The sequence below is a fragment of the Helobdella robusta genome (genome assembly GCF_000326865.2).
Source record: "Helobdella robusta unplaced genomic scaffold HELROscaffold_1, whole genome shotgun sequence".
In the NCBI taxonomy this organism is placed as follows: domain Eukaryota; kingdom Metazoa; phylum Annelida; class Clitellata; order Rhynchobdellida; family Glossiphoniidae; genus Helobdella; species Helobdella robusta.
In genome coordinates this window covers 1637808-1657193 of record NW_008703570.1, presented here as the reverse complement: position 1 = coordinate 1657193, position 19386 = coordinate 1637808, and the positions used below count along the sequence as shown (strand labels likewise).

At 30.9% G+C, this 19386-nt stretch overlaps 2 protein-coding genes across 2 annotated transcripts; both read left to right on the top strand.

The window, feature by feature from the left end:
- Positions 1-2209: 2209 nt before the first annotated feature.
- On the top strand, positions 2210-5246 carry HELRODRAFT_158486 (hypothetical protein; the record flags this gene model as incomplete). The annotated part of the gene is made up of 5 exons (XM_009010546.1): positions 2210-2273; positions 2747-2811; positions 3675-3855; positions 4178-4306; positions 5110-5246. The coding sequence occupies 5 exons, from the start codon at positions 2210-2212 to the stop codon at positions 5244-5246; spliced, it is 576 nt and encodes a 191-aa protein (XP_009008794.1).
- On the top strand, positions 5142-17540 carry HELRODRAFT_63151 (hypothetical protein; the record flags this gene model as incomplete). The annotated part of the gene is made up of 11 exons (XM_009010545.1): positions 5142-5238; positions 8811-8954; positions 10169-10309; positions 10382-10513; positions 10675-10815; positions 10893-11024; positions 11091-11213; positions 14499-14618; positions 16451-16585; positions 16966-17105; positions 17253-17540. Coding segments are annotated over 11 exons (1593 nt in total), but the record flags the coding sequence as incomplete, so codon positions are not given.
- Positions 17541-19386: the final 1846 nt, after the last annotated feature.

Here is a 19386-nt window from a genome sequence, read left to right as displayed (position 1 = left end):
CGGGGTTGTGTCAGTAACGCTACCATGTAATGGTTGTAAGATGAAGTTGAGAGACATCTCACTTAATTATCTCGACATCCAGGATGTGCATCGTTAAACCGATTAACACATTTGCATGAACTTTCAGATGCCTTACAATTTAATTACTTTACAGTTATGTCATTAGTTGGGACGTAGTTGGTTGTTCAGGAGGTTAACTTTTTAAACGACGTTGAGCTGAACATAGCAAATTTACTTTTTAAACTATAAATTAATATAACAATTTTAAAACGTAATCTTTCTAAAACCTTATTAAATTTTAGGAGATTGGCCAGCTATTGCTGACCAATGTTGTAAGAAAGGAAACTCATTGTACAGATACAACAGGCAGACCTGCCCTTCAATCAACCCATCACTCGTCGACATTCCAAAGCAATATAAAGAGATGTGCCTTTCCATCATAAGCATCTGCTGCATGATGAACCGCACCCAAAATTTTTGTAACAGTGGTGTCGAAGTGGCAAAGACACAACACTCATGCACTTTTCCCAGCAGGAAGTTTATAAGTGAAGATGAGAGAGTAAATTTGTTTTCTAATTTATATGCATCATTAAATGAGTAAATAACAAATTAATAAATATATATTGTTTAAATATGATTATAAATAAATCTATTAACTTTGCATGTGTATATGTTTACAGCGGCGCCATTTCGTGTACTATTTTGGAAAGGCATATTTCAGTCAAACTATTGGCTCGACCCTATTTATATATATATATATAAATATATGGTCTGGCTCAGAGATGGTGTACTTTACTTACTCGTACTGGCCAATCGTGCCTAAAGGAATGTAAAGGAATGTAGCAATTCATTATTCCTTTACTTTACAAACTCTTTTAATTTTTTATTCTTTTATAACAATGTTTTTAAATTCTAATGGATTTTTACGTAAAACAACCTTGTACGAAGCTAAACACTATTAATTTCAGTTATTTGACACTAACAATCAATCAATTAATAATTCAATCAATCAATTAACCAATCAACCAACCAATCGATTCGATCAATCAATCAATCAGTTTAGCGCAGTTTCAAAAATGTAACAGCGCTGAAACCAACTTGGTAAATTTAAATGTTTATAATAAAATTTTGTAATAAGAACGGTGATAATACTTATAGCAGCAGCCTAATAAATAAAAATTAATAAGTGAATAGATTATAACAAATAAAAATAGATAAACATATAAATAGTGGAAATAAATGAAACATACATTTTTTTCTATTTTTGTTACAACTTTTTAAATTTTAAGGATTTCTGAATGTTTTCACAAGAATGAAAACGCAATTTTTAAGGACAATTTATTAAACGGGAAAATAATGTTAGTTATATTCTCTTTTAATAAATATTTATAAATAACAACTTTCGCACTTTTTTATTGTTGTATTTAATGAAAATTAAAATTTTTTGTATGCTAAGTAGGTGAACTTTTGAATTAAAACTTTTTATTTTTTGGATTATTATCTTATTAATAAAAACAAAAAATGAGTATTTTAGAAACAGATTTCTATAAGTAACGACAAAAATGTTTTCTTTTTCGACCAAACTGATTAGATTGCAGGTTTACATAATTTTTGATTTAACGATAATAAGTTTTCAAGAAAATAATTAGCATTTGTTATCCTCAATAAATTATTGTGTATTCTAATAACACCATTAGCATATTATCTGTATGTCTCACTAATTTTGATATTCAATTAGTCCATAGAAATGATTTACTATTTTATCTACCACCACCGACACCAATGTTAAGGCTTTGTTTAAATCTTGACTGTCAGTAATTAATTTTATATGGACAATTATAAAGCTGCTCCATGAAGTCACCGTTAAAAAATCGAGTGAATGACCACAAAAATATAAAGTAGAATTAACAGTGAGATTTTTGTTTAAGAGGCACGAATTCCAACACTAATAAACGAAAAAAATATTTGAATGATAAAACTAAAATCCTCATTTCATTTAACATGTACACTTTGAAGCTTTTAAAAAAAAGTCTGGATAATTGTTCAACACTGACAGTCAAAAATTCAAACAGTCTTAACACTGGTGTTGGTGGTGGTAGATAAAATAGTAAAACATTTTTATGGGTTAATTCAATATCAAAATTAGTACTGTGATCAAAAAAAATATATAACATTTTGATAAAATAAAATTTAGTTTAGACGTACCGAAATGCCTAAGCTATTCCAAATTCTAATCTATCAGGGCTTAGTTGAGCTTGTCAAGTGTCTTGAAGGTCAAAACGGACCATTAATAGATAATTTTTTTAAATATTGGTTTTGCATATTTTATTGTTTAGGAAACATTCCCACTTCTAATGTAGTACTTACCGAGAATTATAAAGTTATGTTTGTTATCTTTTGCATATTATTTTAGTGGGATGTGAGTTGGAGTTTGTGGTATTTCCGGCTTTTGAAAACCAAAAAAACAGGAAAATATAAAGCTCAGATTTGATATCTTCGAGAATTTACAATTTAAATCAATTTGTTGAACACTCAACAAAACAACTTTTTCAGTGGACGGCTGATTGGAATATATTAAAACACAAAATATTTATATTTATTATTTATTTATATAATGTGAATGAAACAATTAATCAATTTGATTTTCGATCGTATTTGCAAGTTTAAAAATCTTTTTTTAGAAATAATCATTTATTTAAGGTTTTTAATATCGACATTTAATTTTGCATCTTTTTTCATCTTTAAGATGATGGCGGAAGTATAAATTTTGAGTTTTTTGTAAAGGCCTATAAGGAGAAAGCATCACCGAGGGTTTTAAAGGGTAGTTAGCATACGTGCTGCTAACGGGTAAAATTAGCATATTATGTAGTATGTGCCATTAAAGAGTCAGAAGTTGTCATTGATATACCGCCTCTTAATGCTTGTTATAATGCAAGAACTCATATACATAGTGTTGCGATTGCGCAAATGTAAGAGTACACCAAACCATAAAGAGCAGTGCGCAGGAGTGAAAAGAAAAAAAGAATAGTATTCGTTTGGACAGGCTGGATATATGTTTCGTCCCTACCGGGTTTTCAGTCTCCCGAATACCTATCAGAATCGTATAAGGAGAAATCTTATATTGCCCCCACGTGTATGTTTCATTAAGCTATCATTGATACCCCGCTCGAAAGTATATATTTTATTAAATTTGTTCTAATTATACACTTGTAATTACTGAAGGTACTTTTCTTTGAGTATAAACATAAGTACTGATGTCTCACTCAAGTATATATACAAAAACTAAAATATAAATTTTCTAAATGTTAGTATTTTTATTGCAAATATGAAAGAAATGATGTTGACATGCCTTAATAAAACCAAATCATAAACAGTTTTATTTTAATTTGCGAAAGTCATTAGTAATTGGATGTTAATTACATTTCAAATTTTAATCTTACGATCTGCGGCTAGTAAGATGCCTTGGTTAAATATTTTTTCTCATCTTATTTGACATGTCAGTTGTAAACTTGGTATGACATTTGACTTGATTGCTGGATAATTAAAAAGCATATTCATATGTGTAATATTTTGAGGTGAAAAAATTTACCTTTCAAACCTCATCATACAGTGTTATTTGTTGCAAGACGGAACTAGATGGCCAATATAATTAATTTTTTTCATGTTTTCTAAAGGAATGTTGCCATTGCTGCAATCTTGGAATTACAATATCCAAACTAAATCTTCCTTGCGGCATACAAGTGAAATCAATTGATCAAAGATGCCAATCCAAATTAACATTTTGTTGCGGTACTCATCATCAGCCGACAACTAAAAAGTACAAGTTGGTCCAACAAGTCACCAAACCTTTTGCAGGTAACATTTTTCTTGCAAAACATCAAGTAAATCTGTTCGGAACAGAATTTTTCTTAAATTTTCTGTATATTTACTATAAGTATAACTTAATTTAATTTCTTGATAAAAAAAATGCTTGTGGATCTTTATAATTATCGACAATATTTAAGACTCTTTGGGCTTCTATTTTGCAGTTAAGCTTAACAGTAAGTAATTGTTGGATAGATTTATAATGAAAAAGAACGAATATTTCACTGTACACATGCATTACCACATAGCCATATAGCGTAATTATTATCAGTGAACCTGGAGTTAAATATTTATTTACAATCAATCCAAACAGAAAATTTTTGCGGAGCTTATCCAGAGAAACTTTGTTCTCACATATGCGAAAATGTTCCGGGAAGTTTCAAGTGCAGGTGCAGAGAGGGATTCGAACTACTTAGTGACAACAAAAATTGCAAACAAATAGGTATTTGATTTTTTTAACATAAAAATGTTAAATAAGATATTATGCTTAATTTTACGCTGGTTTTTCTAAAAAATAACATTCGCTTAAGAAATCAGTTAACTAAAATTCAAATAATTGATAATAATTAAATGTTAAGAGATTCAATAGAAATTTAAAACTTATAAATTTTTTATTATAAACGCATATTCTCAATAAAAGCACAGTACTGTCGGCTGATCAATGTTATATATGACTGATTTCCTATATATGTATATATATATACATTAATATCATATATATATATATGATATATATATGAGTGTGTGTGTGTGTTCGTGCGTGTGTGTGTGTGTTCAAATGCACGTGCGTGTGTGTATGTGTTCAAACGCAACTGGTTTTATTAATACAGTTTTGCACTATCAACTTTTAAAAGCAAATCAAGCAACAAATGGTTTTTCAACTAATTAAAATGAATTAAATTTTAATGGAGTTATAGAAAATTGAACACTTATAAAAAGAGGTAGACATCATTATGGCCATGCCTAAAATGGGCCATTTATAAAACAAAAAAATAAAATAAGGAGAACACGTTTTTATAACAATTCAACTAATATTGTGCTTACCGACTATAATTGTCGACAATATTTAAGACTCTTTGGGCTTCTATTTTGCAGTTAAGCTTAACAGTATGTCATTGTTGGATAGATTTATAATGAATAAGAACGAATATTTTACTGTACATATGCATCTAATTACCACATAGCCATATAGCGTAATTATTATCAGTGAACCTGGAGTTAAATATTTACAATCAATCCAAACAGAAAATTTTTGTGGAGCTTATCCAGAGAAACTTTGTTCTCACATATGCGAAAATGTTCCGGGAAGTTTTAAATGCAGGTGCAGAGAGGGATTCGAACTACTTAGTGACAACAAAAATTGCAAACAAATAGGTATTTGATTTTTTTAACATAAAAATGTTAAATAAGATATTATGCTTAATTTTACGCTGTTTTTTCTAAAAAATAACATTCGCTTAAGAAATCAGTTTACTAAAATTCAAATAATTGATAATAATTAAATGTTAAGAGATTCAATAGAAATTTAAAACTTTAAAAATTTTAAATTTTTTATTATAAACGCATATTCTCAATAAAAGCACAGCATTGTCGGTTGATCAATGTTATATATGACTGATTTCCTATATATGTATATATATATACATATATATCATATATATATATGATGTATATATGGGTGTGTTTCTGTGTTCGTGCGTGTGTATGTGTGTGTGTGTGTGTTCAAACGCAAGTGCGTGTGTGTGTGTTCAAACGCAAGTGCGTGTGTGTGTGTGTGTTCAAACGCAAGTGCGTGTGTGTGTGTTCAAACGCAACTGGTTTTATTAATACAGTTTCGCACTATCAACTTTTAAAAGCAAATCAAGCAACAAATGGTTTTTCAACTAATTAAAATGAATTAATTTTAATGGAGTTATAGAAAATGGAACACTTATAAAAAGAGGTAGACATCATTATGGCCATGCCTAAAATGGGCCATTTATAAAACAAAGAAATAAAATAAGGAGAACACGTTTTTATAACAATTTAACTAATATTGTGCTTACCGACTAAGCATCTGCGTCTCGTATCGTTTGTCTCGTTATACGAGAAAATCTCGAAGTGTTATTGAAACGAGACGACTTTTAAAAAATTTCGTTTCAATAATAACGATACGAGACAAAAGTTGCGTCTTGTCTCGTTATTTTAAGTTCTCAAAAAAAATTACTTTGCGTTGTTCAAGATTGGCCACTCGTTGTCATTAAAACCAGCCAGTTATCATCTCTATTAAAAATGAAATTAAAGCACTAAAAGATGACGCTACTAACAATGATGTTGCAGATCTTTCATTTGTAAAATTTATTACTCCAGTAGCTACAATGTGGAATTCCGTGTACTTTATGATAGAAAGTGTACTGAAAATGCGCCGACCTTTGGAAAATTTTACTCAGAATTCCAGGTATAATCCAGCTAAATTCTATGAAGTTGTTCCAAGTAAGGATGAATTCAACCTTATTGAAGAAATTATAGATATACTAAAACGGTTTAACACCACGTCAGAATTATTTTCCATCGACCAAGATGTAACAGTCCACTGTGTTATTGCTATGTATATGGTACAGAAACATGGCCAATGGCAACCAAACTGGAACAACAACTTCAACGAACCGACATAAAAATGCTCCGATGGATGCAACGAATTAGTCTGAAGGACGAATGCCGGCAACACCGTCTGCGGTGGTTTGGTCATGTCAAACTGATTGTCTAATTTGGCGCAAAAAGTTGATGGCAAAGAAAACAACGTCCTACCTCAGGGAACCGGGTCTCTGGACGCAAAACGAAGATTGATTGTGTCACTGCTCGCATTTATTTCATGCATTCTTGGTTGGACAAAGGTATTCAGTCCGAATTATCTGCCCCTGCAAAAATGTTTTTTTCAGATGCTAAAAACTTATTTAAGTATTCGTTTTTCAGAATATGGATCGCAGGTACCGCATTATGCCATAGGTAATTTATTAAACCCAAAATACAGAGGTTTTGGTTTGAAAATGGGCCCTGAACATGCTTATTAATCATGACAGTAAGTAAGATTAAATCAAATGTTTGGACCCAATCAACCTTTAGACGCTAGTGTGAACATTGATGACATCGATGATCCTCTTCTACAAACAATGACATCTGAAGAGTGCCAAATTGGTACACCAGCACCGACATAATCAAATATAGAAGAGGAGTAGGAGGCATATGCGGCTCTTTCAAAAAATACAAATGGTATAATTAGTGAATCATGCCTTACTTGGTGGAAAACAAACCAAAAGAAGTTTCCGCTTTTGGCAGAAAGTGCGAGAAAGTGGCATTGTCCAGCCAGTTCAGCAACATCTGAAAGGACTTTTTCAGCTGGTGGACAGGTCGTCACTGATAAAAGTACGAAAACACAACCAGAAAATGTAGATAAACTTTTTTTCGCCAAATTAAACCATGACAAAGTGATAATAAAAAAATGGATTCTTTAGAATGTAAAAAATGGATCTAATGAAGAAGATGATTAATTGCCACAACTACAGAACGCAGACAAGGCACATCAATGATGATTTTTTTTTGCTATTTTTTATAATTTATTGAAGCAATTTCATCATTGAGACTTGAAAAAAGTGTTTATTTTTTAAAATTTGATTCGAGATCTCGGTCTCGTATCGTTATCCTATCGTTATATCTCGTTATTTTTGCGCGTTTCTTATCGTGTCTCGTATTGTCTCGTTTTGAATTACTTGTAAAACGCAGATGCTTATTACCGACCCAGCGCTACGACAGAAAAACAAGGATATCAAACGGTGCTGGTGCTTATTATTACTACTATTATTATTATTAAATTATTTTATTATTATTATTATTACAATTAGTATTATTATTGCAGTATAATATCGTAATTATTATTACTATTCAATATTGTTATTATTGTTAGTTTCATGATTAATAACATAATTAAATAATAATAAAGTTTTGTTTCATAATACATATATATTTTTATAATAACTTTTGTTGAAGTTTAATGTTGATTCAGTTCTATTATGTGAAATATGAAAAGTAACAACTTGATTTAATTGATAACCACCATTGTAAAGAAAAAGATGAATGTCAACAAGAAAACATTTGCAAAAAAAATGAAAAATGCATAAAGTTGAACGGCAGCTACAGGTGTGAAGCAAGAAACAAAGAGCATTTATGTGGAACTGGATTCACCTATAATGACTCAAGATTGTCTTGTGAAGGTAAATGCATGCATTAACTCTGCTTCATCATATTTCCTCAGTTTTTAAAAATGTACTTTTTGTCAATTCATAAACTTGTAATTTACCTTTTGTATCATTTGGCTAATTAGTTTTATAACCAGAGCCGGATTTACAGCTGTGGAGGTGCTGGAGCAACGAAGAAGTAGAAGAGCTAATTATTAATGGAGGCTGCCAATTGTTCTCATTACTTAAATTTTTAGCATGAACAATAACTTAATTTATAAAAAGTTTGCGACCTTAAGTATTGTCTCTGATGGATGAATTATGCGATGTGATAAGTAGACCAATATTTTAAATTATCATAGCCAATGTGAGAGAAGAAGAAAAGCATTCTTCAGAGGAAAGGAATAGCCTAAAATTTGTGATGCTATTGATGGATAAATCACCACGCTTAATTAAAATTTAGTTAAGATAGAGATCAAATAGAAAAGAATTTTTGAGGGTGCTTTCAAACATTTCTGTGACTTCCCGGAAAATAATAATCGATACCATGCATGCTTGATAGAAGATAAATAATTTTTAAGTATAATGGTGAACAAAATTTTTTTCATTAGTTTATATAATTTATTGTTAAATGAAATAACCAGAATTAATTGAAAATTGTATACTAAATTGAAATTAATTTTTTTAAATAAAAAATCACAGTGAAATACTTATTCAAACTAAAATTTATTGAAGATATCAATGAATGCCTAGAAGGTCGAAAGTGTAGAGATAACGAGATATGCACCAACACAAAAGGCAGTTATCTGTGCGTTAAACTCCAAAACAGTTCATGCAGTCTTGGCTTCTATTTTAACAACGTGACGAAAAAATGCGAAGGTTTGTATTAACATCCGTCTGTTGCTCGGTTTGGATGGTTTGCATTGTTTGCTCGGTTTGGATGGTTTGCATAGTTTCATGGCCTGCACTGTCTTCAAATTGCATATCTATACAACTTTTGTAATTTTATTGCAGTGTTATATTGACATTATTTTTAAACATTTCAATTTATAAAATTTTGATTGAAATGAGCTGTTCATGAACAGTTCATTTCAATCATCTCGTTGAAATCTCTAAAGTTTAGAAGAATGTAATAGAGTTTTATCTTTTTAACATTAACTTAAATCTACAACATAATCTACTTTTAGTTGTTCATAATTAATTTTTAAAAATAATTTTTAAATGTCGTAAACGTTATCGGAGACAGTCATACAAAGACAAATGAAATAAACCAAGAATAACGAAAATAGGTTCAGCCCATATATGCTTCCCAACCATATATATATATAACTACTAGATGAGTCACGGCATTAATATCGTTTCCAGTTGTTTTTTTATATTATTTGGAGCAAAAACAGTCCGAATGAAATGCGATTATCGAGGTTCTTAAATATCTTTAAGATCTTATCAATTTAATACACAAACGCGTGCAACCGGAGGACAGTTTATGAATATTTTATTTTAACAGTTCCAAGTAACAAACAAAATAAAACAACTCTTTACGACAATATTGAATAAAATTTGATGAAATATTAACTCTTCAAAAAATTCTTTTTGACGACGAAGTTGTTTTTGTTACGCGTTAACTGAAGCTACTGGTTGACGACGAAGTTGTTCTACCGTTGTTACCACCGATGTATCACCAACTGTGGACTGAAACCAACCACCAACGTAATAACCTCGTTCTTATTACAAAGCCCCAACAGCGGCCTCCATTACCAACCACTGACGTTAACCTTTTAATATAACAAATGTAATTACAACTAACAGTATCAATCGTCTATTTCTGTCACAGCGGTATAATAATAATCGCCCGTTCTATCAAGCTGGCGTTTATATATCTCTGCATTGACGCATTGCGTCAATACCAAATACACTTTTATCATGCAGCCCTTAACACTTTTTGCAGCGCCGAACAAGAGAACTCTGGCAGCGATTGTTGATAATTTAAATTTAATTTCTACAATTATTATCGCTTAATACAATTATGACAATATTTATTTGATTACTTCGTTCTGCTGGTTAACTTTCTAACATTTTATTGAACGCGCCAGATTTCAATGAATGCATGACTGCGTTGGAGAACTGCCCCATGGGAATGAAATGCATCAACACTCACGGTTCCTACACCTGCAAAAGAGCAAGGGAGTGTGGCACTGGCTATAAACTCAACACTGTTACTGATGAATGTGAAGGTTAATTTTGTTGAAACATTTTTTATAAAACGAAGATAATGTTCTAAATTATTTATTGATTTCAATTTACAGACATTGATGAATGCGTGTTAAATATTCATAACTGTGGAAAGTCGAGAACGTGTAAAAATATAGCCGGTTCGTTCAGATGTCTGACAACAGATTGCGCCAAAGGTCACAAATTTTCAGAAATATTTCAAGTTTGTGAACCTATAGTATGCCGCAAAGGTATGGAATTAAACAACAAAGATGAATGTATCGGTACGTTTTAAATGTCTTAATGTTCGAACCTGTATAAAATTTATTTTTTATGCTCAGTTTTTCAAAATCATTTTCATGCTCAATTTTACTTTTTATTTGTGAAGACGTTGACGAGTGCTTGAAAATTCCTCAAATATGTCCACAGAAAAAAGTATGCAAAAATACTTATGGATCTTATAAGTGTGTTGATGAAATGGTCTGTCCTGCTGGATTTTTCCTGAATGAAACAAAAAATGGCTGCCTTGGTAAGATATAATATATGAAAATTTGAAAATGGAAACAGCTTATCTAAGTGGACTTACATTTTTAACGTAACGTGCAGACATTAACGAGTGTGGGACAAGTTTGCATAGTTGTACATATAAAAATATGCTCTGCAACAACACCATTGGAAGTTATATTTGCTACTGCCCAAGTGGGACTGAAACAAATAAAGTATTAAGAGAATGCGTTGGTAAGCTTAGTTAAACATATTTTCATAACAATAAGTCTTATTTGAATATTAATTTTTTTAATCAAGATATTAACGAGTGTACTCAGAAAATAAGCGCCTGTTCAGCTCATACAACTTGCGAAAACACGTTTGGTTCGTACAGATGTGTTTGTCGAGATGGATTCAGGCTGGAAGGCAATGAATGCAAAGGTTACTCAACCAACTTGCTTATAATGACTAAAGTCACTGAATTAACTTGGTATTGGTTAATAATAAAGGTTGTTCAATTATATTAAAATTAATTAATAATAATTAAGAAAGTTGAATTAATTGGCAATTCAATTAATTTATAATTAACATTACATAAATAGTTTGCCAAATAAATTTTAATGTTTTATTTTAAAAGATAGTTACTTATTTTTGTCATATTACACGAAATAATTGCAAAACTGCTAAAATGAATTGAAACATAGCTCTAGAACCGTTTGAATCATTAAATTCTGTCGGTTTTTCCTGATCAAGCAAATTCAAATTCATTAAATTCTGTCGGTTTTTCCTGATCAAGCAAATTCAAGTTGTTCGGTGAATAAATCAGCATCAATTAGAATGGTTGCGTGATGTCTGTGCTGTTTTCGCATTCAGTAAAGGTTATAATGTAAAGAACGCGATATGGCAATACTAGTAAAAATACCCTTCATATTTTATTAAATTTTGGATAAGGTTTTAAAAAACATTAAAAAAATTTTGTCTAAAAATTAAAATTATGCTTTTAAACATGGAATTTTAGATTGAAGATGTCTGTCCTATTTTATTTTTTTCATTGCAAGTCTTGCATAAGAGCAATAGCGACATTAACGTCACACATTTATTACATTTTATAGAGGGAATCATTGAAAGACGGATGATGACCATTGAATGTGGGTTAATATATAATAATGCCAATATTTGCAGGTCAACGTCAGGTTTACGTGATATCAGTGGCAAATCTAGAGAGAGAGAGAGAGAGAGAGAAAGAGGTGGGGAGCATGGCTGCTCCCTTCTGAGCAGTACTTTTTTTTACACAAAGAAACACCGTTTAGAGTAGAAAATGAAAATGGATCAAAAATTGACTCGATAATCAAAAACAATATAAAAAGTTGTCAGCGTAATTTTAGCCAAACTTGTTTAAATATGCTTAGTTTCTTGGCCTCCCGTCCAATTTCAACATTTAAACGTTTTTAAAAACTTGCTCCCCTCTCCCATTAAACTTGCCTTTGCCTAGGTCCGCCCCTAAGTGATATAGTTCAATTTTTAGTTTGTAGTTCCATGATTTTGTTGAACCGCACATCCCTAATCTAAGCATGTGACGAATTACTATATATAGCTTCAACACAAAGACAACAGCCCTTCTTCTTGCGACATTTTACGATCGAACTTCTCTTTGTCTAATTGCATTGCCGAACACGTTTTCATTTATTTTGTATTACGTATGCTTAGATTAGGGATGTGCAGTTCAACAATTTCAAGATAAGATAATACAAATATATAAAAAACAAAAGAAATAGTAGTGTATCTTTATATTTTTATGTTATGTTGAATATAGTATATTTTGTAGTAGCTTACGTTCCAACAACAAATCATTCAGATCAACAGGAAAATGGCAGAATGATTAGAGAAATTGTGCGAATCAGTCACTAAAAAGATCAATTGATTGATCAATATCAATCAATCAATCAATCAATTAGTTTATAAAGCACTATGTCCGCAATGATCAACTGCGCTCTCAATGAATTTTGTAGCAGATTGGTCTTTAGATCCGCTCTGAACTTTGTAAGTGATGAAGAAGTAGACAGAGAAGTAGGTAGAGAGTTCTAGAGAGAAGGGTCAGAAAAAGCAAATGCAGATTTAGCAAAAGAGTCTTTAGCACAAGTTAAAAAGAAGTGAGAACAAGAAGACGATCGTAACCGGGGCGTTTAGGTTCAATTAATATATCTGATAAGTACTTAGTAAATAATTTAGATTGAGACTTTTACATAAATGTTCAAATATAAAAAAAAATTATTCTATATTTTATAGGTAGCCAGTGCAAGAGAACAAGATATGGAGATATGAAAAAAGAAACCTTTACTTAAAGGATAGCCTGTAGAATTAGGAAGACCATAGTAGAGCGAGTTACATTAATAATTGATTAATGTAACTCGCTCTACTATGGTCTATATAGATAAAACTAAAGAAGTAACAAGAAGGAGAAAAGTAGGATCATCAATAAGACGCAAAAGTTTTTTTTCTTCTACGTAGATTGAAAGTAAGAACTTCTAGCAACACTATTAATCTGAGAAGAATGAGACATGCTAGAATCAAAGATAAAGCCTAGACTACGAAACTTGTGCGATACGTTAATAGTTTTAGATACAGGTAAGATAATCGGAGGAATAGTAAAAGAGTGTTTAAATTTATTAAAACAAATTCAAATTTAGAAGGGTTAAGTTTAAGACACATAGAGTCTGACAGTGCAATAATTGAAGAAAGAGATAGAGATAGATTATGAAGAACACTATTGAGATTAGATAGAGGAAAAAAGTATAGATATAAGAATCATCAGCATATAGTTGACTAATGCAAGAAAAATTTTTGATAAAACGAGGTAGTTCAGAAGTATAGAGTATAAATAGAAAAAGGCCAAGGATAGAACTCTGAGGTACCCCAAAAGTAAAAATAGAGGAGTTAGAAGTAGAATTATTAAGAACAACAAAAAAAAACGATTGCTGAGATAAGAAGTAAATCGAAGATAGACAAGAATCAGTAATATTAAAAGATTGATCAATAGGCACTAACTCCGCCCACATGCAAGAATAAGTTAACCGTCATTAAAGATCAACAATAAAAAGTATAGAACAATGTTTGAATGAAGTCCAAGCAAGTTTTTTTTTTATTTTGCAAATTCTGATAGTAAGATTATTATTGATAAAAATGCGAAAAATAAATACCATTGTTTTATCACAAAAATTCAATTCAATCTGGCAACAGATCTTTGGCAGCCGAGTTAAAAGATTTTGGAGCACCTTTCTTTTCTTATATATCTCCATATCTTGTTTTCTTGCACTGGCTACCTATAACATATAGAACATTTTTTTAAATTTGCAAAATAATGTACAAGTCCCTATTTGAATTATTTCCTAAGTACTTATCAGATATATTATTTAAATTTAAACGCCCCGATCGTTTTTTCGTTCTCACTTCTTAACTTCATTTGCTGCTAAATCTGCATTTGCTTTTTCTGGTCCTTTTTTCTGAAACTCTCTACCTTTTTTTCTAACTACTTCTAAGTAGTTAGAAGTAGTTAGAATCGCTTTTTTAAAAATAAAAAAGCGATTATCTCAGAAAAAAGAGACAGTGCAATATTTTAAACAAAATCTGAGAAACTAAAACAAATAAGCAGTTCTGCGTTTGACAGCTGCATTATAAATTATATAAAATAAAATTAATAATAAATAATAAAAATTAATAATTCAACAGATGACAACGAGTGTGCCAGGAAAGAAACATGTCAGCACATATGCACGAACGTCTGGGGATCGTTTAGATGCTCATGTAAACCAGGCTATAAACTGGCCGCAGATAATAGATCTTGCCAAGGTTCAACATATTTTATATTTGATGTCGTTTTATTGTTTATACCTAAAAAATGTCAGTTTGAAATAACACTTTCTGGCAAAGTAGCATTGTATGATTTATTTAGTGATGAAACACTGAAATAATTCAAAACAATTATGTTCATAATTTGGTGTGAAATATTATATTTCAACCTCTTATTGCTACTACCACTACTAATATTATTTATTATTATTATTATTATTATAAAACGCCTGTTGTACAATTCAATAATTTTCCGAAGAGAGTGAGATTTTAATCATCTGCAAAACTTTGAGAAAGGAAGGCCGGGTTCAGGTAGATCTTTTGGCAAGCTCTTCAAAACTGATGACTAAAGTTCCTAGTTCTAAACCAGATATTTATGTAGGCAAAAGGTGCTACGAGTAGAATCAAATTATTGGAACGTAAGTTGGCTCATTGCTTTGGCTTATCTCTGGAGAATATCATTCTTGAAAATATTTTTGAGCTAAACTGTTGAATAATTGGAATACGATACCATACTTTTGAAAGTGCTTTTTCGTTTATTGTCAGCCAATGTAGATCGCGTAAAAATTTTGCGGCTCGATTTTAATGAATTGCAGTTGGGCAATCAATCTGTTTGATATTTCATGGAACAAAGCATCCCAGTAGTTGAGTTTTGAGTGTACGAAAACATGCACCAGGTTTAGCAAAACACTCTTATTCTATTATTCTATGACATCCCAGTTCCGCGCCGAAGTTCAAAACTCGACTGAATTGCCATCAATGTTTATTGAATTAATAGCCACTTTTAACAATTGTAGTCATTTGCCAACTTTCATAAGTTGTAGTCATTTGCCAACTTTCATAAGTTGAGTTTTGCATGTATTTTTTGCATGTATTTATCCGCGTATAAACTTCATTCTGACACGATGCAAAGTTATTCATCATAATGTGAATCATCGTGACTGAACTGCTGGCAATGGTTCGAATGTCGCCTGAGTAACGTAATATCTAATGATTCAATTATTTTGAAAACATCAGCAGTGTAAAGAAGAAAGAGAATGATAGAGCAGACGTAATTTCATTTAACAATAATTCAGTTTACAACCACTAAGTCAATGAAATCTATATTTAAAAAAGAAAACTAATCAAATAATAAACATAAAATTTTACACGTTGCATCCACTTCCCAAAATGCCGCTCAAGGAGTATCTGTTGACATGGTTTTAGCTGCGCTCACCGGTTCAATTCAACCATTTAAAAATAAACTTGGATAACAATTTGTGAGAAATCCATGACATTGATACATCAAATGGCATCAGCATAGAATTTTAGTTTAAAAGACGACGAGGCAAAAAAGAGGGTAAACGATAAGTGTCACCTATCACCACGACGAATGTTTAATTCAGTTTGATAAAAGGAAAACTGAGACTTTTTACGATTGTATTAAAGTTAAAATTTAGGCTGTTATCAAGTATAAGATTATCATCGTTGCGCGTCAATCATTGTTAAATTCACAAATAATTAATTTTATGGTTTCACTCAACTGAAGTCAATTGACTAATCCAAATTAATTTCATATTTGTTTGAAGCAGCTACTCATTTTTATCAACCGATGAATCCATATCATAAAATTTATGCTATTATTTTTTACTGATTATTTTGCTGTGGATTATCGTTGATATTTCTTGTTAGAGTTACTCTGTTAGTTTAACTAAAATTAACGCCAGTTCCATTTTGAACTTGGAATTTCAGATTTGAAATGAACCTTGTTTTTAAAATAATTAGTTGAACAATTAAGCATTTATTATTTCTTATTTTAAACGTCTAACATTTTTACTTTTAATTATTTTCAGACCTTGATGAGTGTAAAATCTATTCTCTCATGAAGGGGAAGGAGGCGTGCCGATATAACTGCACTAACGAGGTTGGATCATTCAACTGCAGCTGTCCGCCTGGCTACCATATGACATCAAATTTTAAATGCGTTGGTCAGTAAATCATTTCAATTGAAAACAAAATTTAACTTGATAACAATTTGTATTATTATGATTTTAATATGAATTTCTTACAATAATTATGAAGTTATTTTAATGATTATAACTTTTAAAAGTTGAGTGATGCTCTCTGCTCGTTTCGGAAGTGCTTGAATTTTATAATTCTGCTTATATATAATTAATTCTGCAATGCTAATTATCTTTTATTTTTACACATTACAATGAATGACTAGTATTTGTTTCTTACATTCAGGCGTTTCTACTGTTTACCGAAAAATGTATTTTAGTCGTGTTTTAATTGTAATTTAATTGAATTTATTTAATTAAATTATTACGATGATCATTACAGTTGATGTTTAACAATGTGTTTTCAGATATAGATGAGTGTAATAAAGCCGTCAAACCTTGCGACAATAACAAGATTTGCATCAATCTGAAAGGAAGTTTTAAATGCGAAGAAACAGACTGTGGTTCATTTTACAACCGAAATGTCAAAGAGGATTCAACAAAGTTAGTCGGGATGAAAGAGTAGTAAAATTTTAGAGTGTTGATAATATCATTTAATGATATTTTATTATGAAATTTTGATATTATTATTATTATACCAGTTCCTTACAAGTATTTAAAATATAAATGACATAATTTTAGCGTGCTGGTGGAGTGTAATAAGAAGACATGCAATCGCGGTGACAGTCGTTGCTTGTCCAGCCCTTTCGTCATTCAATATTTTTTTTTGTCATTCAGCACTGATATACCGATTCCATACGCTATTACACAACTTACGATGCCTCAAGATTCTGCCAATTTGTTTCAATCCAAGTTAACCAACTTTAAATCGTCCATTCAAAAACCTTACTTGGGCAGTGTGGATAAAAATTATTTTCAGTTAACCAAAAGCTATTTTCAGGTAACCATATTCAATATTCATAATGACTTAAGATTCGTATAAATGCTTATAATATTTCATGTTTAAACAGGGAAAATCTGTTCTGATAATAGAAATAGTTAAAAAAATAAACGAGCCTCAAGACATTAGTTTTGACGTAGTCACCGAACTCATTGATCCAGATTCCATTATCACTTTTGTTACTCGCATGCATGTTTATATTACAAAGAAATTTTTTGATTGAGTCTCTATCTAGTTCTATGTGTATGGACTCTATTTATTAAATTTTATCCAAATATTTTTCATTGAATTTTTAATTTTTCCATCACGTTTTTAGTAAAAATAAATAAACTCACACTTGCTCATTTAATTTTTAAATTTTGTGGATCTGACCATACTAACAAGCTTACTAAGAAGCTCCTTTCGATTTTATAAAAAATTATTTGACCGTTTAAAACAAGAGTTTATGATACAATTAAAAAAGTTAAATGTCATTCTCTCTTGTGCATTTGCCTCAGAGATATCAACGACAAACAATAAATATGCGTGAAAACATTTGCACAGGATAGGCGGGGATCTCTTTGTATTAGAGGCTGGTTACTGCGGATCAGGCGCCTTTAACCACTACGCCGCCCCTTTATATAATATAATATATGTCATATATATATATATAGTATATTATATATAATTATATATATATATTATATATATATACATCAAATTAGGAATAACAATTTTTAACTGTGCAGCTGCAAAGACTGTTATAACGTTGGTGCCAAAATAAGCTTCTAAGCTTCTATCCAATTGAAATAAAAACCATTGCAATCTACGCTTATCCGCCAACAAGAAATACATATATTCATTGACGGCAGTTAGTAAGTAGCATAAGTAGCGGTTCTGGAAACGAAGAATTGAAAACGAGAAGTTTGAAAAAATGATAAATTGTTAGTGAGAGGTCTGGTAAGTTTGTTGGGCAAAGAAGAATTTCGTACACTCAGCGCATTCAGGTTTTTTAATGTCTTTTGTGCAACGTGCGGTTTGGCGTTACAGGGGAGACAGATAAGACACTCGTTTAACCAATAATGGGTGTAGCTAGCTTAATTTTCGATACATCTCAACTTGGCAGCACATCTTCAATTAATTGCTTGACCAGGTTTTAATAGACTTTGATGAAATAATCCGACTGCAGACCAGCCTCCTCTTGTACAATTTTGAAAAGTGTTTTGGGCTCACATTTTGGTTCGGTCACTGAGCTGAACGTTGTTTGTTTATGTTGTCACATAAGACTAAATATTCATCACAGGTCACAATTTGTTCTAGAAACGAATTGTTTGTTGCACAAAATAATTTTATCTGACATCTCAAAACGGTGAAGGTTCCGAATTTAAATCAACACGTGCGGGTGCGGCATCTATTTATCAAGTTATTATACCTTACCAATTCGTTTTAAATGACAAACTACTGTTGTGCACTTGACCTTAAGTTCTTTCTTCAGCAACTTTTTGTACAGTTTAGGCTGTGCTTAAATAATCTCCGAAAAAAGGGTTTAGAAATGGCGCCGTAAACATCTTTTCGCTAATTATCGTAATTAATGTTTATTGTGTCGATAAATTAACCGTTTATTTTTGCTTTAAATTTCGTAAATTTTTATTTATTTATTCTGTTTAATTATTGTTTTGTTAATTTGCCAAAAAAAGAAGAGAATTGATAACTGGAACTAGAGATACCTAGAGGTGTTTTTAGTGAACGGTAGGTTAGAAGTTGAGCTAAGGATGCCGGGGGGGAAAAAGAAACAGATAGACTGTCTTACAGACAGCGAAGAAGGCTCAAATGAAAACATGAATAAAGCTGAACCTTTATTTTTTGTAATTGAAGTTTTGAACGGCAATGAAGTAGAATTTAAAAAAAT